The 23,367-nt window shown below is 41.0% G+C and overlaps 1 protein-coding gene across 3 annotated transcripts in view; it reads right to left on the bottom strand.

Moving 5' to 3' along the window:
* The window catches only part of RIMS2 (regulating synaptic membrane exocytosis 2), a 6,281,053-nt gene that overhangs the window by 4,053,983 nt on the left and 2,203,703 nt on the right, over positions 1-23,367 (bottom strand). For all 3 annotated transcript variants that reach the window (XM_044065683.1, XM_044065685.1, XM_044065684.1), the window contains exon 6: positions 22,326-22,449. In XM_044065683.1, coding sequence (XP_043921618.1) covers positions 22,326-22,449 — 124 coding nt within the window. The remainder of the gene's footprint in view (positions 1-22,325; positions 22,450-23,367) is intronic.

The following is a 23,367-nucleotide window of genomic DNA, read 5'->3' as shown; positions in this document are numbered from 1 at the left end:
TTGACAAAAAGTATTTACTTATAAATTCTCGTCAGAAATAAAAAAAAAATATCCACAGAAAATACAAATAAAGTAATGTGTGGTAAATTTGAAAAAAAAAAGTGAAAAAAATGCAACATGTTCCTGTCAGAACCTCAAAATGAAGCAGATGAATAACAGACCTCTTAGCACCCTGTTCTACATGCATGAGACAGTCCCTAGTGTTCAACTGGCACCAAACAACTTTAGTCACCCAGTACGAGTAATAAAGCACTTTAGAAAAGCCCCATTACTTCTCTCCTTACCTATCCTCTTCCAGCTTTCAGAATCCACCATCACTGAATCTCCAACTGTCTTGCAACCTCTTGTTTTCTTCTTCACTGCTACTTCCCCACTACCTAACATCTATAAAATATAGATTCCTATACTTAGTTACGCTGCTCTACAGTTTATCCTATATTCTCCTCCATGTACTATGACATCTTTCATCCTACCACGACTCAGTAATATATTGCAACATCTGTCCAACTCTGTCCCAACCACCTATCTATGCTTCCTCTTTACACTCTCCACACATTGTACCAAACCTCTAACATTGCCCCGCGTTATTACTCCAAATATAGGCTGATTAATTGCACTTCAACTCAAACCAAAACAAAATTAAGTGCAAGAATCTTCTCCAAAAAACATGTATGCATAATTCCGCAATATACTAAAATCCTTCTACACTAGGAGGAGATATGCACCCTAATCCTGACCCCACCTATCACAATGAACACAAAGATAATTCTCTCCCACACACTTCTGTAACCCAACAGCCAGTCCCCAAACCTGGTGATCTAATTTTTGCTGCAATAAATGTTAGAAGCATAAGAAATAAAACTGTAGAACTACATGCCTGGATTACCCAGCATAAGCCTGATGTTCTCAATGTAACAGAAACTGAGCTTAAATGCAGCATAAACAACTCCAAAGTTATACCTCCTGGCTATATTACCCATAATGACCACATAAAGAGGGAAAAGTGGTGGTATTGCTTTAATATTTCCCAATACTCATCACGTTTCCCCTTACAGGAAACCAACTCCAAAATTCAGTTCAGCAAAGCTTCTTATTGCTTTCCTCAAAATAAATAATTATAAACAAATATGTATTATTGTCCTTTATATCCCTCCTAGTGACAATACAACTATACTGGAAGATGTCCTACATTAGATATCCATAACATTTCCACAAGAAGAAATTGAATGTCAGTTGGTTGGGCATAAATTCTAACTCCCCTACATCTAGAATGAACTTTATATGGTTTCATACAACAAATTAGCCCCACACATTATAACAAGACATCAAATTCTCTATTACACTGGATCCTAGTATCAGAACCTAACAAATGGTACATCACAGGTACAATGTCAGACTTTCTCAGTGATCGTCTCCCATTCTACACAACTAAACATCTCTCACAGCCAGGTAAACAGCATATTTATAAAACAACATGTAATCTTTCCAAGTTTAACCCAGAAATGCTCATTACTACACTATCATCTATTAACTGCACTTCCTAAAAATCTTCCCCTTAGATGATGCTGTAACTGAATCCAATACAACTTTTCTAAATATCCTAAATAGCCTTGCACCTCCTAGAAGGATGAGAATGAAAACAAATAATGCAATTTGGCTATCTATCCAAAAAGAGTAGAATGATAATTCAGGACAGAGAAAAAGCATGGAAAGAATGGCAAAAATATAAAACATCAATATCTTGAAAACTTCAGACTGCTTCACAATCATACTAAAAAGTAAATAAATGAAGACAAAAAGCTATACTATAACAACTTTCAGAATAATACTAAACACAACCCTAAAAATTTGGACATCCATTAAAGAAATCTTACATCCCTGCCAAAAATTCAACCTACCCCCCTCCCGATAACTCATCACTCAAAACTGCAATAAAGTTCAATTCTTATTTTACAGATAGTATAACATCTCTAACTAAGGATTCTTCAACATCTAATTCCAACTCTGCCCAACAGCCATATATCACCACATCCACTTTCACCTTCAAACCTGTGCCCACATCCTATATAAAACTTCTCTTAAATAAACTTAAACTGTGCTCTTCTTCAACTGACGATCTTCCAAGCAAGTCCTTAAAATAGCAGCCAGTAGCATTGCCTATCCACTCTCAGTTCTTATAAATAGGTCTGTCCAAGAATCTCATGTTCCCTCTCTCTTTGAAAAAAGTCACACATTATCCCTCTGCACAAAGGAGGAAATTCAACAGATCAATAAGTTTAGACCTACAGCAATCTTGTCTTCCCTCGCCAAAATAAAAATGCATTCAAAAACAACTGATAGACTATCTCCCCCAGGAAGAACTGTTATCCCCTACACAACATGGCTTCTGTCCTTCCCATAGTACTAGCACTACCCTTCTAACCTCTAAGGGTACTGTCAATAAAGCTAAAGATAATAGCAAACTAGTCTCTTCCTTATTTCTAGACTTGTCTAAAGCCTTCAATACTATCTGTCACAGGAAACTTCTACTTCAAATGTCCTCAGTAGGTCTTTCTCAGCCCACCCTTCTGTGGTTCAAAAGCTACCTGTCCAATAGATATCAGTCAGTAAAATGGCACTCCACTCTCTCTCTTTACCTCACAGTCACCACAGGTGTAGCACAAGGCTCTATCCTTGTTCCCCTCCTTTTTAACATTTTCACCAACACCCTCTATACTTCCAATACGCAGATGATTCCATTCTCATCTGCACATCTGACAACATGGTACACCTCCAAGAAATTACTCAGGAAGCTTCAACAGCCACTGAAACAAGGCGTTGTAATTCAGCTCATGCTCAACCCAAAAAAAGCAAAATTACTACTTTTCCCCCAAATACTTCTCTCATGAAAAAACAAAATCTGAAGTCCCCTCTCTTGCTAATACAACCACTGAAGTCACTTCTCATAGCAAACTATTAGGCATGATGGATGCCAATCTTACATTTGACATGCATATACAAAACTGCATAAGAAAACTCATCAAAAACTAGGGATGCTTTACAGAGCCCAAAACTTTCTCACTGATGCAACTAAAACTGCACTTGCCACTACTTATCTCCTCTCAACTCTTCTCTGTGGTGTTCCCATGCTTACCGACCTCCAGGCTTCACAAAAATTAAAAACTTGAATAATGGTATAACAAAGTTGCTAAATTTGCAGCACACACCCCTTTCAGAACCCACCACTGAATAGCACTGAAATGCTTAAATTAGTTAGAGCTGCCACATGAATACACACAACTTCTTACCATCTATAAAATTATCCAGCACCCATCTGCCTGTCCAGCACTAAAAAACAATTTACACAAAAAAGTTCCCAGTTGGTCATTGTGATCCAGTGACCAAAAACTCCTGTCTACAAACCTAGCAAACCTGCTAGGTACTGTCTGTACTCTTACAAGGTTGCTAAGGCCTAGAACTCCTTACTTGTATCCGCCAGGTCTATACCCTCCCTCACTCCCAGCTTTCAGAACCACACTGAAAAACTTCCTAGCTAAAATCTGGCTCTGTTCTTGCTCAAATCCAGGATAAACTACATCCTTAAATGTGAACAGGTATCTTTTTCATTTCTTATACTTCCTTAGTCTCCCTTCTTCATTACTACTATCTAATTCTGTTCCCTGATTTTCTCTCTAAATATGGTATAAGCCTGTTTTTTTCCCTCACTTCATACTGCAATACCTATTTGTATTAGACTAACTTACCTTTAATTTCTCTACAAACTATCTAAAATTTCTCGAAATATTAAATGATTGTCATATATGTAGTATCAATGTATCAAACTTTAAGTAATGTTTTTATGTCTAATTTGTTATAATTATTTAAACTGCAGATGTTTTGTTTTATTTTTGAAGACTGTACAATTATTGTTCTTAAAAAGTTTTTTTATAATTTGGAGCTTTTTTCCCTGGGCCTCCAATGAAAATCAGCTTCGACCTAGTCAGACTTTCAAGGTAATCAAATGTCAATCAATGAATAAATAAATAAAAGCAATGTGATATTGCTCCAAAGAATACAACAGTAAGTTATTATTCCCAGAGGAATTAACAGCAGTAATAAATAACTTATTGTAATATTTTTGCTAACGTGTGTGTGTGAGTCTGTGTGTGTCTGTGTGTGTGTGTGTGTGTGTGTGTGTGTGTGTGTGTGTTTGTGTGTGTGTGTGTGTGTGTGTGTAAGAAATCAAAATTGTATAACAAAGAGGAAGAGAAGGTCCCAAAGGGATCTTATCAGAGTTGTAATCCACCAACAAGCTATTAAGGAGATTCAATTTGTTATATTTTCTGGGAGTGTACTGAGTTGGTAGACTTTAAAGATTCACTGCTGACTGCTATGTCAGAGATGCTGGGTGAGCAAGTTAGAGTTACTATGGAAATAATTTTTTGAGTTATGATACAAATTCGGAATTGCGTAGACATAGCAAGGCCCTGCTGAGTCTAACTATGATGGCTACCAAAAAAGCAATTATTAGAAAATGGAAATCAAAGCTTAAACCAACTTTACTAGAAGTAATGAAGATAGTAACAGAGTTAGAAATGGAACTGAGATATTTAGAAAACGGTAGGACCAAATTACATAGGAAAAAAATGGGAACTGTGGGATCATTGCATGCAGTGGAGGAACAAGGTTTAAAAGAAGGTAGGACTTGAAACAGCTTTGTAATAAAGACTGGATATGTTAAAAGCGATGTATAATGTTAGCAGCTACAGTTATATTGCATGGTATGGAATGTATAATGTTTACAACTGAGATTGTGTTGCTATGGTTTATTGTCATTTATATAAATGTAACATGAACTGTCACATGTTAATTTAATAAAGATTTTTTTTTTTTTTAAAGGAGATTCAATTGTATGAGACCTACAGCTTGCACTAAATTACTGAAAAAACAACTTTCTGTGACAGGAGTTAGGCTTCCCCTGATGGGAGGGATTTAGCCAATCCCCTATCACAGAGTTAAAAGAGGAGATTCTGAGCTCTGGAAAGCTGCCAGTGTGGGTTCACACATGCAGAGAACCCATAAACCACGGTGGCAGTGTGGATGAACATCTACCTATGAGCCTATGAACCTATAAAGTGAAGCAACCTCATGGCTGAACTTGGTAACATGCATAGCCTGGCTAGGTCAAAGCATGCTACAGATGCACCTATTCATTTGGACAACTTCAGTGACTTGGTAGCCAAAATTTATGAAGCCACAGTTACAATGAAGGCAGAGAATCAAACTCGCCAAATGAAGTTAAAGGGATGTGAGGGCAGAACCACCTTCATGGATATTCAAGCCATGCAGACAAGGAACAATGAGGTGGTGACCCTTAAGCAACATGACAGTACCACTGCACAGCTTACACAGAAGATATGTGAGCCGGAGACTATGCAGTTGAGAAATAATTCTGGCCTAGTTGGACTCCCTGAAGATGATGGAATACACAACTTTTGCATGTACTTATAAAACTATCTCCCTAAAACCATATATATGAGTTGCTCCACAGAACTGATTATCACTGGGTGAGAATCCACATCCCTGAAGCCACCTAGCCCCAACAGCTCCCTTCTGAAAAAGATCATTTTTAATCTTCTGAACTTTGTTAGCAAGGACGGGAAACAATGTGGCTAAACAGGCAAAGTCACTCATCATGGCAGGATGTAAGGCTTATCTTTTTTGAGAGTTAAGTCCCACCACCATCAAGAAGCAAAATTAATTCCCCACATATGAGCTCTGTGTTATAAAAAAATTATGCTCTCTTATTATTCAAGTATCTGGCAGAATTAGTGTTTGAAAGAAGGGCAAGCATGTTTCCTTTGAAACAGCAGAGGATGTTTACAAATTTCTGACTGACAGCTTACAGCTTAATGTAACTCATAATGAGGCAGTTAGGAAAAGACACGACACCTGGGGGAAACTGAAAAATCAAAGATGTTCACCAGACCTAATAAACTATCAGCAGTTTCTATGCCTAAGAACCACCATCAAATGTGCATCCAACTTTGACAGCTACCTTACATGAATATGCTGAAGAAAAAGAAGTTATGTATCTACCATAACGTTCCATGTTAGTTGTCTCCTCTCGCCTTCTTTCTTGCTGGTTGGGTTCGGAGCCAATCCTCGGCTCCGACTCTACCATCTTCTAAAGCTCTTGAGCTACAATCTGGCTCGAGGCCTCCCCATATCCCATGATACCTGGCGCTAGATACCCAGATCTGGTTTGGTAATACTAACAGCAGACAAAATAATGAAGGAATCCTATCCTTATCATACATAAGCCCAACTATAAAGACCACTAGGTAGAGTGGGATAGCCACAGAAGGCTCAGCCTGAGCAACATTACAGAGAAAACTCTTCTAGGTCTAGTAGGATAGGGGGATGGAGAGGGGGACGCAGGAAAGAAGGCGAGAGGAGACAACTAACATGGAACGTTATGGTAGGTACATAACTTCTTTATGTTAAGTTGTTTATCTCGCCTTCATTCTTGCTGGTTGGGACAGCGTCCCTAGCACCTAATATCCTGGGTGGCTCAATGGAACAGACTCTTCAGAACAGTGGAACCAAAATCAGCTCTGCTCCTGGAAATCACATCCAATTTATAATGCGAGATGAAAGTATAAGGGCTTGCCCACGTAGCTGCTGAACAAATAGATTCCATGGGCAACCTAGCCTGAAAAGCAACCAAAATGGCTAATGCTCTGGTGGAGTGCCCTTTTGGCTTAACAGGCAATTGTTTATTCCTCAGCTGATAGATAAAAGTAATGATAGAAGTCAGCCACCTGGATAAAGTTACTTTTGATACTGGTATACCTTGTTTGCCCTCTGCATAAGAGAGGAAAAGCTGATCCAATTTTCTGAAGGCCTTAGTCCTGTGCAAATAAAAACGCAGTTGTCTGTGAACATCTAACTGGTGTAACTTATTTTCCGCCCTGTTGGAATGGTTGGGAAAAAACACAGGAAGGTCAATGGACTGATTCAAGTTGTTCTCAGAAAAGACCTTAGGAAGGAAGGATGGATTAGTCCTAAGAGCAACCCTGTCTTTGTGGAACACTAGGTAGGGGGGACGTGTACAAAGAGCCTGCAGCTTGGAAACTCATCTGGCTGTACTGATTGCTACCAGAAAAAGTGTTTTCCACAATAAAATCTTCAATGAACAGGAAGCTGCCGGTTCGAAGGGGGGCAAAATTAGAGAGGCTAGAATCAAAGTCAGATCCCACGGGGGTGGAGGATCTCTAACCTGGGGCCTGAGCAGAGTGGTTCCTTTGAGGAAGGCCTTACAGAGCTTATGAGACATTATACTACTTTCTGAAAGGCCAATGTGAAAATTTGAGATTGCGGCTAACTGCACTCTAACTGTAGCCGAAGCAGAGCCAGCATAAAAAAGCTCTGAGAGGAATTCCAAGATGTGATGAACAGGGGCTGAAAAAGGATCTATATTCTTAGCCTCTGCCCAGGAAGAAAAACTTTTCCACTTACTAGCGTATGTTTTTCTAGTGGTAGACTTGTGTGATGATAAAATGATTTCACGCACTGACTGGGAGATATCCGGAAGCCTGGCTAGGGTTGGAAGTGGAGCAACCAAGCTGTGAGCTTGAGAGATTGTAGGGAGTGATGCAGCCTGCCCGATTGATGGATCAGAAGGTCTGAAATTGGTTCCAGAGTCCAAGGCTGCTCGATAAGGTAATGATGCAGGAATGGAAACCATATTTGTTGAGGCCAGTACGGGGCAATGAGGATCATTTTGCAACCCAATACGGTAGCTTTCTGTATCAGCTTGGGAATTAGAGGAAAAGGGGGAAATGCATCTAGAAGTCCCTGAGGCCAATCGTGGACTAGAGCATCTCTGGGGGAATACTCTGGATGTGGAAGGAGAGAGAAGAAGTTGCTGCACTTGCTGTTGAAGGGGGTGGCAAAGAGGTCGCAGCAAGGTTGCCCCCATTTTCAGAAGATTTGGTCAGCCACTACTTGATTCAGAGACCACTTGTGAGGCATCAGAATAGCTCTGCTCAGCCTGTCTGCTATGACGTTGGATTTCCCAGGGATATGCATTGCAGTCAGAAACCGTTGGGAAGAGATCGCCCACTGCCAGAGTCTGAGTGCTTCTCGACATAGGGGGTAGGACCTGGCTCCGCCCTGCTTGCTGATGTACCATACAACTGACATATTGTCCGTTTGAATTGCAACTGTCCCGGTAGGAAGAGAGTCCTGAAGAGCTTGCAATGCTAAAAGCACGGCTCTCATCTCCAAGACGTTTATGTGCAGATGGTACTCCTGAGGTTGCCAAGTGCCTTGGACTGTTCTGCCCTGATAATGCCCTCCCCCCCACCTGATCAGGGAGGCATCCGTGGTTACTGTAGCAACTGGAGGGGGAAGTATAAATGGTCTGCCCAGGGATACTGATGGGGAGACCATCAACCACGCAAGGTGCTTTTTGCATGCTTTTGTAATGATAATCATGTGAGACATGGGAAGCTGCTGAAAGGACCATTGGGTGAAAAGGAGAAATTGGAGAATCCTCATGTGGAAACGGGCCAGAGGGACGAGTATGACTGCCGCTGCCATGAGACCCAGGGTTTGAAGTACGAACCTGGCTTGAATTCTCTTGCAACCTAACAAGACCTGGACATGCTCCTGAATGACTAACACCCTGTCTGGTGGAAGGCTGGCTGACCTGTCTTTTGTATTTAAGTTTGCGCCTATAAAGGTGATAGACTGACAAGGCGACAAAGCAGATTTTTCGAAATTTATAGTGATACCTAGCCTGAAACACGTCTGTATGGTATAGTCTCTGGCTTGCAGAAGATGATGCCTGGTGGTAGCAGTGAGGAGCCAGTCGTCTAGATACGGAAACACCTGGAATCCTTGCCGTCTCAGATGAGCGGTAACTACTGCTATACATTTGGTGAACACCCTGGGGGCTGTGGTGAGACCAAAGTGCAGAGCTCTGAACTGATAACGGCTGGCTCCCAGCCAGAAGCGCAGGAATCTTCTGGAGTGCCTGTCCATTTTGATGTGGTAGTACGCATCCTGAAGATCTATGGAGCACATCCAATTGTCCTGACCCAGGAAGGGTAAAATGGACTGTAGCGTGACCATCCAAAATTTGGTTCTTTGTACATACCTGTTTAGTTTGCTGAGATCCAAAATGGGTCTCCAGTCCCCTGTCTTTTTAGGTACCAAAAAGAACCTTGAGTAAATTCCGGATCCTTGCTGGTCTGCTGGGACTTGCTGAATGGCCCTTTTTCTTAGCAGTTTTGCAACTTCCTGAACTGCTTGATCCCTTAGATTGGGTGGATCATCTGAAAGGGACTTGTTCGCCAAGAATGGTGCACGAACGAAGGGAATTCTGTAACCTCCGGATATAACAGACTGTACCCATTTGTCTTGTGTTATGTCTTGTCAGGCTCTTGGGTACAGTGATAATCTTCCCCCAACTGCCTCCAGAGGTGGACAGCCGGGCAACCCTTCAGGGATGCTGGAAGGGCTTGTCAGAGAAAGATTCCTTGCTGCCCTGATTTTGCAGACCCCCTCTGCCACGAGGGCGGCGTCTGTTATTGTTCCCTTCTCTGCCCCTGGAGGGAAACTCACCACGTGTGTCAGGCAGGGCTCCCTGGGATTTCCGGAACCACATCTTTCCACTCTTCTGACCCTTGGGATATGGTCTGGAAGGAGTGGAAAAATGGACCCCTACAGCAGAGAGAGTCTTGCCTTCCTGTTCACACCTGGTAAGGGTATCCTTCACCTGAGATCCAAAGAGAGAGGAACCATCAAAGGGGGTGTTGGTGAAAGACGCTCTGAAAGGTTCCGCAAAGTTACAAAGCCGCATCCAAGCGTGTCTCCTCAGAGTGACGCCTGTGCCTGCGGCTGTACTCGCCCCATCGGCTGCATAAGAAATGAGTCTCATGGAGGAGTTAACCACTGAATTAAGAGTCGGCAGCTGGGAGGAAACCTTGGCCTGGGCCCCCCCAGCTGATGGATCTTGAAGGGTATCTCCAAGCTCTTTAAGGAGATCCCTCTGTAGACGGGTAAAGTGGCACAAGTAATTCAGAGACTCCATGGTAAAAGTCGCTGAAGAAAACATCCGCTTCCCATATCTGTCCATTGTCCTAGACTCCTTATTAGGGGGATGAACAGATGAAGAAGTTTCAGCCAACTCCTTCTTCACAGCCGCCGCTACCACCATGGCATCAACAGGGACACCTTTTGTCAAAAATTGTTTGTCCTGTGGTGCAGTAATGAATTTTGCTGGTCTTCTTGGGGTCGGTTCCACTGTGTCTGGAGCTCCAAATTTTGGATGGTCACGCTACAGTCCATTTTACCCTTCCTGGGTCAGGACAATTCACCACAGACATCAATGGGTCGAAAGGTGGAGACACCCAGGAGGTGAAAGGTCGGGATCCAAATGCGTCCAGGAATACCGACTAATCCTCGCAACGGCTTAGGGCAGTCCAGTTCCCCCTCTGTCTAAGCATCTCAAGGATGTCTGAGAAGGAGACATCTTATGAGGGGGACCTCGGGGATCCTTCCGAATCCTCTAAGTTGGTATCTGATGTGACAGACTCAGGGGAGTCAACATGCTTCCTCTTGCATTTTCTCTTATGAGTTGGCTCTTCTGAATGACCAGGGGAGGCCTTGGAAGAGGAAGATACACCCAAAGGGGTGTCCTGGGGCGCTGGATCCCCACGCTTGGGGTCTGGAAGAGAGGCAGAGGCTGACGCAGGCACCATAGGGAGAGGAGCCGAGGGGGTCGATCGTGGCACTGGCTCAGGGGCCAGAACACTCCTCATCACCTCGAAGGCATCCCGATCGAAACGGAGAGAGGGATCCAGTTCAGAAGAAATCAGAATCCCCCTCCACACCAAGGAGGAAGGCTCCGAGGCCGATGTGGGAGCCGAACTCACCTGAGCAGAGGCTCCGAGGGGGAGAGCGGGGTCAGACAAGGGTCTGATGCCACTCGCCTCCTCGGAGCTGACAAGGGAGTCCTGGCGCCCAGATCCCTCCAAGGACAGAACCATGGAAGTGATCGGAGCCGATGATGGAACCGAAGGAGCAGGTATCGGAGCTGACGGTTCCACCACTCGAACCCCCACGAACTCTGGCTCCGAGTTCAAAGGGTGAGTCTGAGAAGGAATATCTGCAGACATGGACAGAGCCAACCCCTGGTGAGGGCGGCTGGACAACATTTTAGCCAGGGCCTGCGATTTTAGCAGTCTGCTGACCACTCTTTCCAAGTCATGGTCCGAAAGTCTTGAGGACCGAGAAGAGTGGGATGCGCGATGACTAGGCTCCGATTGGAGCAGAGGCGATCTCGGAGCCGAGCGTATCGACCCCAGAGAGGGAGACCTAGACCTTTTTCGACTCTCAGAAGGCTCCGAAGAGCATATCGGAGCCGACTGGGAGGGAGGAGCATTGGTTCCAGCCGGAGCCGAAATGGAAGGTACAGATTCACCCAACGACGGCTCCGAACTGGGAGCCGACGGTTTAGGTGCCTTCGATGATTTCACAGGCTGAGCCTTAGCCGGTGAATCTTGAGGTTTAAGTAAACCTCTAAGCATCAATTTATTTTTGCACATCTGCAGGACTCTTGGACTGAACGCATGGCAAATGGAGCAAGAGTCCTGCAGGTGCACAGCACCCAGACAATAAACACAAGAAGTGTGACCATCTGTCAGAGACATCTTCTGACAGCATGAGTCACACTTCTTGAATCTGGATGGCTTAGGATCCTTGGACATATTGACAGTCAAGCCCAAAGGAAAAACACACTTACACAAAGGTTAAGGTACTAACACAACAACAATACACTACAAGTTACCAGAACCGACAGTACACCAACAACTGTAATAAGTATAGCCAAACTAACTAACAGTGATAATAAGAAAATATTTTTTTTTTTTTTTTAAGAAATAGAGAAGCAAAAGGTTATCTTCTAACTCAAACGGACAACTAGAGATAGGGTTATCCTCTAACTTAAACGGAAAACCTTAGAGGAAAAAGGGAGAAGTAGAAGGGGGAGGGGAAACTCTCTAAGTAAAACGAGTTTCTGAAGAGAAAAGACAAGGATTCAGCTACAAAAACTTATACAAAATAAGGAAAATAACCAAACGATAATTCTACTCTAAATATTTACTAAATTGTGACAGAAAAAAGACAATACAGAAGTTTTATACGACCTGAGCCGGTACAGCAACCTTGCAGCAGAAGCGGCAAACGAGATCTGGGTATCGAGCGCCAGGCATCATGGGATATGGGGAGGCCTCGAGCCAGTTTGTAGCTCTCGAGCTTTAGAAGATGGCCGAGTCGGAGCCGAGGATCGGCTCTGAACCCAAACAGCAAGAATGAAGGCGAGATAGACAACTTAACATCAAGAAACTCCTTAGCTAAACGACTATCTTCTGCAGGTGAATCTTCAGAGATCCCTGTCTGCAATAGGTATGAGCCACTGACATTAGATAAGACCCAGAATGATACTGACTTTGTTAATGATTTACCTGTAAGTGAGAACGAAAAACAACCCAAGATGTGTAATAGGAGCAGTTGTGAGGAGGGGATAGAAAAAAATATTTGTGCTGTTAAATGCAAACTTAATTTTAAATGGGCTAAATCTGTACCAGACTACACAAAAAACATAAGGCCAAGCAACTGTATTAGTCAACAACAGCCTCACAGAGCTGTACTAGACTAAACAATCCCCAATTTTAGTTCATGGTTAAGTGGGTGTTACTTAATGCTATTGATCTGAATTCTGTACTGAAACATTTTACTACAAAAATGGTTACTTAAACAGGATGTTCATGTTTTATGCCTTTTTTGCACTTGTTTTTGGCAATCCACAGCTGACCATCAACTGCTCCAAGGTCCACTAAACATCAACCAGGTATACTAGACTGCCTTAGCCTCCCCAGGCTAATCTTTTTTTTAATTTTATTTTAAAACAAGAAACATCTTTACTGAATTATCACTTATAACATAGGCAATCAAACATTTATATAAATGAAAACAAACCACATTGACATTTTCTTTTGCAAACATTATAAATTACATATAATCTTGTATACAGTCATTGTCAAACATTAAATAGCTCATTCAATTATTGCCTTACTTTAAACCTCATTCCTCCTCCAAGACATTATTCTGCATGTATTGTTCCCACACTTCTCATTTCTTTCTATGTAATTTGCTCCTACCCTTTTCTAAGAATCCCACTTCCAGTTTTTTTTTATCTCTGTTACTATATTCACTACTTCTAGTATGTTTTTTTAAGACTTTGATTTCTATTTCTAGTAATTGCTTTTTTTATGACAACCACCAGAATTAAACTCAGCAAGGCCTTACTATGTCTAGGCAATTCCGAGTCTGTATCACAGCTGAAAAAATCATTTCTTTAGTTACACTAATTTGCTAACCCAGTTATTTCTGAAACAGTAGTCTGTAGGGAATTTTTAAAGACTGCCAACTCTTTGCACTCCAAAAAAATATGTTTCTAGTATCTCTTTTTCCCTATCACACCTCCAACATTTGCAATCTACCTGAGGAAAAATTCCTTGGAGTCTGCTTGGGGTATAAAAATGCCTATACAAAAATTTACAAACGAGGACCCTAAATCTTGTAGACTGTTGCATATTTGAGAGCCATGCACATATCCTCCCACTATTTATTTGTGAACTGCTTACACAATCTCTCTTCCCTATCCTTTCTAACCTCCTCTGATTTCTATACTTATCATGCAACATTTTATATGCCCTACTAATTAACCCCTTTTTAACAGCAGCTTCTATTCTAGATTCTACTAAAAACTCTACAAGTGTTGGTCTTTTTCACCTAGAATCCTTCTATTCTTTTCTCTTTGCCTATACTCGGACATCAATCCTTGATAAGGATGGCAATCTCTAGAATGCAGTTTAAATAAATTGGCTCCTTACCTCTATATTTGCTCCCAATACCTTGGTTCTTTTGTCCGTTTTCTCCAGTTAAATTCCAGCCCCATCTTATCTATTCTCTGTACCCCTAATTGCATTCATCCCTATCGGCAGAATCTCCTTTGTCCATTACAGTAACTTATTTTTTAGAATACGTTTTGCTACTTTATGAATATAATATTCTGCATGGTTATTATCATTCCTCTTAAGGATATGCATCTAAAATTCAAGTCTCTCTATATTTCTTCATCTTTCCCAGTTTCATCATCACCCCTTTCCACTTTTGAATTAGAGCTTTCTGCTTGTGCTATGGATAGCAGCCTTAATAGTGCAGCTCTGAAATATCCCTTTAAATCAGGTAATCCCAAACCACCTTATTCTATAGGAAGGAACAACATATCCCTCTGGACTCTTGTCCTCTTCCCCTCTCTGATAAAATCCTTCAACTATTTATCAATTGCTTTCCACAACTTCTCCTCTGGTTGAAAAAAAAAACATATCTGGCCTGTATATAAAACTAAAGGGACTAAAACATTTTCACTGCTTGTATCTTGCTAACCATATCCATAAAACAGAGCTTCCAGTTTCTCAGTTTTTATGTTATCTTTTGTTTAGTTTCTTCCCACATACCCTTAGCAGCTATAACATAATCCTTTTTTAGCTCATACTCCTAAGTACTTAATTTTCTCTTGTCCCCATAAAAATGGATATTACTGAATCAGTTAATGTGTGAGTACATACAGCTACCTTCATTAATTTTGTATCCCAAAAAGACTTGAAACTGTCTCAGTGTTCCACATTCTGGTTTTATCAGGTACAAAATGTCATCACATCTGCAAATAAAGCCAGCTTTTCTTGATTACCATACCAATTATATCCTTGAATTTTTGAGTCCCTTATTTTCTTTAACAATGGTTCTAAACATAACGCAAACAACAAAGGGAAAAGAGGACACCCCTGCCTGGTTGCTCTGTTCTAACATAACAGATCAGAGAGGACCCCACCCCCACTTTAATTTTTGCCTCCAGTCCCTCATATACCCTCCTAATTAACCTTATTATTTTGTCAGGGAATAGAAATACTTCCATTGCCCTACTCATAAAATCACAGCTTACTCTGTCAGATGCCTTCTCTGCATACAGACCCACCAACAACAGTGATATTTTCTTACATTCTGCTTTCCTCTGGATCATCATTGTTCTACTAATGTTGTCAAATGTTTGCCTCCCTTCCACAAAATCACACAGCTCCACATCTATCAATTTTGGCATCAGTTCTGCAATTTTGTTAGCCATTACAGACAAACACTTTGTAATCACAGTTTAGAATTGAAATGGGCCTATATGAAGCTGAATCTGACGAGTCTTTACCATCTTTAGCCATTACAACCACCACAGGATGTTGGTGCTTCCTCTCCTTTTAAAATATTACAAAACAAAACCTTCCAGGTCTTTAACATTTTCTTCCCTCCTATCTTCCAAATTTCTACACGAACACCATCTATTCCTGGTGTCTTTCCTGGAGATTGGTTGCACATCACCATTTTTATCTAATCACCTCCTATCCTGTCAGTAAGTGAGCCTCATCTACCTTCAATCCCGGCATATTTAATTCTTCCATAAACACTTTCATTTGTGCTTTTTCTCGAGTTCCACATTTATCTCCTTTATAGAGATTTTCGTAAAATTTCTGAAATATTTCTAATACCTTTACAGGATGATCTCTGGATGTTTTTTCTTGTTATATGCTCTCTAAGCTTAGCAACAGCTCTTTCTACTTTCTGTTACCTGAGCCATTGTGCTAATAGCTTTTGTGCTCTGGAGACATAAAACAAAACAGTTAACAGCAGTCTTTCTAATCTCATGCATATTATCGAGCTGGTCCCTTATTTTCTCTTTAGCACGCTGCAGTTGTGCCTCTTCTTGTTCTGTGAGACTCTCCATATTCTGCAATAGTTTAAGTTTTGTCAGTCCCTCTAAATAATTCTTGTTACTTCTTAACCATCTATATTTCTTTTATTGCTACCTTATTTTTAACCCCCACCTTCATTTTTTCCCACTTACTAGCTATATTTTCTGAAAAAATTTATATCTTCCCTAATAACTCCCGGATAATTTCCACTACCCATTTGTTAAATTCCTCTCTGTTCAACAAATAGGCAGGGAAGCACCACTGTCTCATTTTTATTTCAGTTATTATTACCACGGGATCTGAAACAGTTATTGGATGTTTACCAAAACTTTCAATTAAATGGACAAGTTCCTGTAAAATATAATTTCTGTCTAGCCTAGTCCAGTTGTGTACCTTAGGGAATAATATGTAAATTCTTTCCAAGCTCCTACTACTGAATTCAAATCTTCCATACCAAACATTTTCAAAACTGTCTTCAAAAATCTACCACCCTCTTTTGTTATATTTTCCCTTCTAGGCCCCCAAGATACATTATTACTACTGCAAATCAAATCCCAGTCCTCACTTAAAAATAATATACCCTGCTAAAAGCTGATTACTTCTCATAGAATTTTCTTAAGGTCCATCTACAACAGTTTTAGGTGGAATACAAATACATGCCAGTGTAATCCTCCTCCCTTACCAGTAGCCCCTTAGTATTACAAATCTACCATTAATATCTTTTCCCCCTCCTTTATCACTACTGAAGCTCCTCTAGCAATGAATACAAGTACACCTCTTTCCCACTGTCCCACATATTCCACTGAATAACCATCCTGAAATCCTTTCTTTATCAAATTCACATGCTCAGTTCTTTTCAAATGTGTCTCCTGAACCATAGCTATTTGCACTCTATTTTTAATATAGTTTACTATTTTTTCTTTTTTGTAAATATTTATGACATCATTCACATTCAAAGATAATAAAAGTGCTGCCATTATAAGAAGTTATTATTCCTACCTGTTATGGATAACAGTTTTTTTTAATGTCAAGTTTCAGCTTTTGTGTTACACTAATGTTTGGCAGGTTAATCTTTTATACAGTTGTTTCTTGCATATCCATTTGAACTGAAGTACATCTACAAAGGCTTTTTATTTTAATGAAAACCCTCAAAAAATAAACAAACATAGCCCCAGAACATCCCCAGCACCTATAAACTTAATCTAAACAAAACTATGTACATCTTCATACAATGAAGTTTAACCATCCGAATAGGAATATTCATCCCTGACAGCTACACTCACAGGCTTGAACTGATGTATAATAAAGGTTATCCATGCTAAGACGCTTGGTACAGGTGGTGCTTCCACTTACACTAAGTGCTTTCTGTTTTTTGTTTTCTGTTTTTTGTTTTATCTTTATTCTTCTTCTCTCAAATGTAGAAAACAACTTGTATGCTTTCAGAAAACATTATCTTTTGGCCAATGAAAGACAAAAAAAAAATGATTTGTTTTTATTGCCGTTATGAGCTTGTCTCCATGGAAACATGAAAAACAGGTACACAATTGCCTTCAGCTACAAGATACTCATGTTGCACTGTGAACATTTATTTGCTAATGAAAAACTTTCATTACATTCAGTATTATTTTATTTCCTTGCTTCAACTTAAAACGTGCTGTTAGAGAAAGCCAAGAACCGTAATCTAGTCATTGCCCTGTGCAAAAATAAAAAAAGAGCACATCAGTTTTACTTTTATCATGCTCTTTTGTCCAGGCATTCTTCTCTTTTTAAACTGCAGTGACAAAATTCATAAAACTGAACAAGGAAGAAAGGAAGGAAGGAAGGGGAAAGGGGGCACATGTTTACTTTAGTATACCTATTGCATGCAAAAGAACTGAAAAAGCTTTACTATATAACCTGCAATATATGTCATGTTTTATAAAAATAATGTTAGGAACAAAAACTATTTTACTTACAATTAACTCTTTCCTTCCTCTTCACCTCTCCTTAATGTTCTTCCAAATGCTAATGACATGAGGTTGGGCATATACTTTGCAATTTCCAACAAGTTTAATAAAATCAAAAAGTCAAATACTTCCAGGTTTTCGTGTTCCATTATATTTCACAAATGTGACTGATGTTTTGTAATCCTACATTTATTAATTCCGAGTTGCTTGTTTTCTTTCTGTTGATCTCCATAACTCCAGTCTCTAGTTCACTACCAATCTACTCATTGTTCTTCTAGTCAACTCCTGTGTTTTGTTTTTCTGTGTCTCAAGTATTTTCCTTTGGAACACTGGAAAAGATTTCTCTAGCATAGTGTCTCTATGACCTTTATTATCAGAAGAATAAGAAGCAGAAGCCTCTTTCTGTTCGATAGCTCACTTTTTGTTGGACAAACTTTTGTATTTCCTCCTTAAGGTGTTCTACATCAAAAAGTGATTTTGACACACCAGGAAAAATATTCTGAAGATAGTTGGATACAGCAGCTTGAACCTCATACCTAGTTCTGAACTTTCCCTGATTGTTGGAATAAATTTACTTCTCTTCTGCAGGGTAAACACTCTAATGTCTCCAGCTTTTAGTACTGTGTCCTTCTACCATGGTTTTCTGAGAATCAACTCTTTCTGCTGGTAGGACTGCACTTTACTATTGGAGGTCTTGGCTGCTTTCTCATGGCCAGGTTTGGAGCATACACCCGATGTGCCCTTTTAACTAACACCGTTGCTTATTTGTGCTTTCAAAAAAAATAATATAGTCTGTTCCTTCCAGTTTCTCTGGTACAGCAGAAAATCTCAGGTCTTCCCTATGAGCTCTGTCCTCTAATTCTAACATTTTTTGAAACATCTATTCTTAGCAGTCTAATATTCAGCTAGCCTTTCCTTCATTTTGACCTCTGATTTTTGCAGTTTTATCAGCTCATCTGAACATCTGTTTAAAGCTTCTTCCATTTTTCATCCCTTCATTATTTGAGTCAGTTTACTCCTTCAGTGTTTCTACAGTGTTGAGTTAAAACTCCACTGCCACTCAATCTGTGGACCGGTGATCTGATGTGGCGACCCCTAATGGGAGAAGCTGAAAGACAACTGTTAAACTCCTTCAGTGTTTCATTCACTTTAATCAGCTCTGAGCATTTGGCTTATTTTTCCTCTAGATTACTGTAAGTCACTTCTTGCACTAAAGCTGGAGCTTGAACTGCTTTTTTTGCTGAGCAGCTGCAGGATTCTTCCCAGCCAGTGTTTTCTCCCCACCTTTTGTGGTTGATTTTCATTCAAGTTCTTTAAATTTCTTCTTTGCTGGCATCCAGACAGTGCACTTACTAGCCAGTAACTGAAATTTACAGAAAAAGACAAATTCACTGGCGCTCTTTTCTGAGTTTCCGTTTTCACACTGGGAGAGTTGAAATTAAGCTGTAACTCAGTGTACAGCCATCAAGGAAGTCCCCCTCCTTCCCACGTTAATTTTGGCTCATATAAGGGGATGCAGATCAAGGAACATGCAGCAATGTCACTCTGATGATGGGGAGTGTGCTTTTCTAATTCCACATGTACCCACAATGCGCACACCCAGAACATGTAATGGGAACCAGCACTGAACTGCCTCTCTTTCTCAGCAGGACTTCCAGCCTGCCCATAGGCAATACCAATGCAAATATTTCCTGGTTCGCCACCAGGGATATCAGACTGTATGAATATGTCCAAGCATGTGCTCCTCTCCTTCTCCCCGATGGTACTCCCATCCTGCCTGCTGTCATTATACTTCTTTGTTTATTCATACTAACATATATGAGTGTGCATGCATGCACCACACAACCCAGCATACTGTGAAGTTTCAGTCCAATTGGCAAATGCCCTTTTAGCAATGGGATGTAATTAATATCTTCCCAGTGTAAAATCCAACATGTGTTAATGGTCTTTTGAAACTGCAAGATTTTTTTCATGGCTTTGTTTTTGTTTTCTGCAAGAGACTTCATTAGGTGTGGGCAGAATATATTTTAAGCAATCAGGTTGCTTGTTTTTCTTTTCTTTTACCCCCCCCAGTCAAAGAAACCATAGTCAAAAACCTTTCCAAAGCAAACTTCAAACTACTTGCATCCGAAGTGGAAAGCTTCACTATTCCCTTGCAGAAGGATAATGATATCCAAGATGCGGAATCCTACACCAAGGCACTCTATATGCATCTTCAGGATTGCATGGACCATGCTATCCCAAATAAAACCAAGGCTCCTTCCTCAAGCAAGAAGAAACCAGTCTGGTGAAGCCCAGCCATAAGCAAACTTTACAATAAAAGGAGGAGACTTATACAAAAAAAAGGCCAAATCTCAAGTAGAAAAATCATCCCTGATCAGCATTAGTAAGAAATTGAGGGCCCTCATCAAGTCAACTAAAGCTAATTTTGAAAAGAAAGTTGCCAAGGATGCCAAGGATAACCATAAGGCCTTCTATGGCTACGTCAAAAACCTAAATGGCAACGTTCAGGTCTGTTCTGAGCTAGTACAAAATGGAACAAAATACGCTGACCCTTCTGACATTGCCAACATCTTGGCTGACAGGTTCAGTGCAAATTTCTCCTCCCCTCACCACCTACAGGGCACATTACCATTCCAGGGGATTGTGTAAGTCCAATTATTACTGATACGTTGGTTAACAAGGCTCTATCTAAAGCTAAAAACACTGCCTCCATGGGACCAGATGGTGTCCCAGGCTGTGTCATACGGGAGCTCCAAAAGGAATTAACCCTGCATCTTAATACCCTGTTCAGTCTCAGCCTCTCCACAGGATATGTGCCCATAGAATGGCGCACGGCAACGGTGGTCCCGCTACACAAGGGTGGGGCCACAACTGACCCTGGGAACTACCAACCAATAAGTCTGACCAGTCTGATCTGTAAGGCTATGGAGCAAATCATTATGGAACTCATACATGGAGAGATTGGGAACCTTCAGTCGCTGGACCCCACACAGTTCGGCTTCGTCAAGGGCAGATCCTGTCTCCTGAACCTGGTGGATTTCTTTGAGACAGTTACTCAGGCTATAGATAAGGGAAAGGAGGTACACACGGCTTACCTTGACCTTGCTAAAGCATTTGACACCATTCCCCAATCAGGTATTATTGACAAGCTCACCAGCCTGGGCATAAACCCTTATGTCACAAGATGGATCGCAAACTGGCTTTCAGACAGATCCCATAAAGTAAGAGTAGTGGGATCTATGTCCGAATCCAGACCAGTAACGAGTGGTGTGCCTCAGGGCTCTGTCCTGGGGCCCCTCCTGTTTGGCATATACTTCTCAGAACTACAGGCAAGCACGGAAGGGCTGTGGCTGACTAAGTTTGTGGATGACTGCAAACTGGGTGCTATAACAGAGTCTCCAGCCGACATGGAGATCTTCCAGAAGGGCCTAAATGAGACTGATGTATGGTGTCAAAGCCATGGTCTCAAGCTAAATGCAAAAAAATGCGTAGTAATCCCCTTTGGAAAAAACAGAGTACCCGCAAACTACAACATAGGAGGTAATCCCCTGAAATCTGAAGAAGAAATAAGGGATCTAGGGACCCATGTAGATAGTCAGCTTTCCTTTGATAACCACGTTGCCAAAGTGGTTAGAAAATCCTTCTATGTCACCCATCTAATAACAAAAGGGTTCGCATCAAGATCTAAGGATGTAATGGTGCCCCTCTACTCTTCCCTCATCAGACCCATTATTGAGTACGATGCACAAATTGGAATGTACCTGACTAGACATCTCCAGCAGCTGTAGAGACCACAGAGGTACCTAACCAAGAGGATTACTGGCCTCAAACAGTTGCCCTATGCAGCATGATTGAAAAAGCTAAGACTGTTCTCTGTTGCATACCACTTTCTCAGAGGCGATCTCTGTCTAACATACAGAGCCATGTCCAACCCAGAACTGTTGAACATGCTCCATCTTAGCAAAACCAAATCTACTCGAGCTACACGTTCTAGGGATATAAACCTCAACACAACAATAAATAGAACATGCTGGATAGATTCCCTTCGCAGAGACTTCCCTTACTATGGAACAGGGTCCCGATCTACATAAGATAGAGCCCCTCACTATCACTCTTCAAGAGGAACCTTGATGAGTGGATGGGTAACAGAAAGTTCACACTGGGGATCACACCAACAGCACTAATAGATAGGGTCCAAGGGTACTAGCTGCTAGTACAAGGGTCTAGGGAACTACTAAAGGGGCGGTGAATACCACACAATGTGGTTGGGCTAATATATGCCTTCGGGCAGACAGCCCAGTACCAACCTATGAACCTATGACTCCATATCAATATGTAGACCATCTTTTTTATGAGTTGTGAGAACCACACAGCTTGATTTTTTGCACATTTTATCAGCACAAAAAGCATTTTACTGCATGTTTAACCCAGCTACATACATGTATAACGAGTAAATACTTTATAATCTGACTCCCAGAAGATAGTTAAGAAGTAAAAAACATAAAGGAGAAAAAAAACTCACCCAATGGGCCTTGAAACTACTAATTCCACCTGTGGCTCAGGTTTGGATTCATAAATAATGTTGTAGACTTCCTCAAACGTTGCACCTTGTAAAAAACGGCCATTCCATTCCAAAACCTCATCACCTAAAATCACCATAGCAAAAACTGTTAAAACATACGTTTTGATTATTAGACAGACAGGTCAAACAGAAATTCTTACTCTAATAATAATAATAATAAAAACAAATTCATTTCAGAAATCATTTCTTTATAGAGTGCCCATATGAGTGTTTTTTTTATCTTTTCGCTAGCCCACTCTTATTAGCTTGAAACTACTGAAAGACACATCCCAGAGTAACTGTGACCCATGCAGGTGCATACTGTTAGCATTAAGTACTGATGACCTCTTAATGTATGTGGGAGATCAGTGGTGTCACTGCCTCAAATGATGCATTTTAATCTTAACTAACTTATAAAGCCTGAGAGTGCACAGTTGCTGTGAGTCAGGCTGCTTTTCTTTAGCAGGCATATGGCTTCCATCACAGTGCCTGTACCTTGCCACCAAGTGGAAGCAGGGTAATGTAAGGAACCATACAAGTACTGAGTACACACTGAACTTGCATGAGTGAGATACTGCTACACATGACTATTTGAGGGACACTGTTATGTATGCCTATGTGTGGGACAATGCAGTACAAATCAGTGTGTGGGACAAAACATTAGAAGCCCATGTGGAAGTCACAGTAAACCAGGCCTACATGCAGGACACACTGTTACACAAGCCTATGGGTGGAAGACTGCTATGCAGGCCAACTATAGGACACAACCACACATGTCCATGTGTGGAGCACTACTACATAGTCCTACATGTATAAATGTGTGAAACACTGTTCTACAGGCCCATGTTTGTGACAGTGCTACATAGGCCCACATGTAAAGCAATGCAGCACGTGTCAGTGTGTGGGACAATGCTACATCAGCCCATATCAAAGGCCCACATGTGGGACATTGCTTCACAGTAAAACAAATTAGATGCTGCTGCTGTTACACAGGCCAATGTGT

Source organism: Protopterus annectens, chromosome 3.part0 (assembly GCF_019279795.1).
Source record: "Protopterus annectens isolate FY-2018-M chromosome 3.part0, PAN1.0, whole genome shotgun sequence".
Classification (NCBI taxonomy): domain Eukaryota; kingdom Metazoa; phylum Chordata; order Ceratodontiformes; family Protopteridae; genus Protopterus; species Protopterus annectens.
Note: the sequence above shows the minus strand (reverse complement) of the source record. Positions and strands in the feature narration are given on the sequence as shown.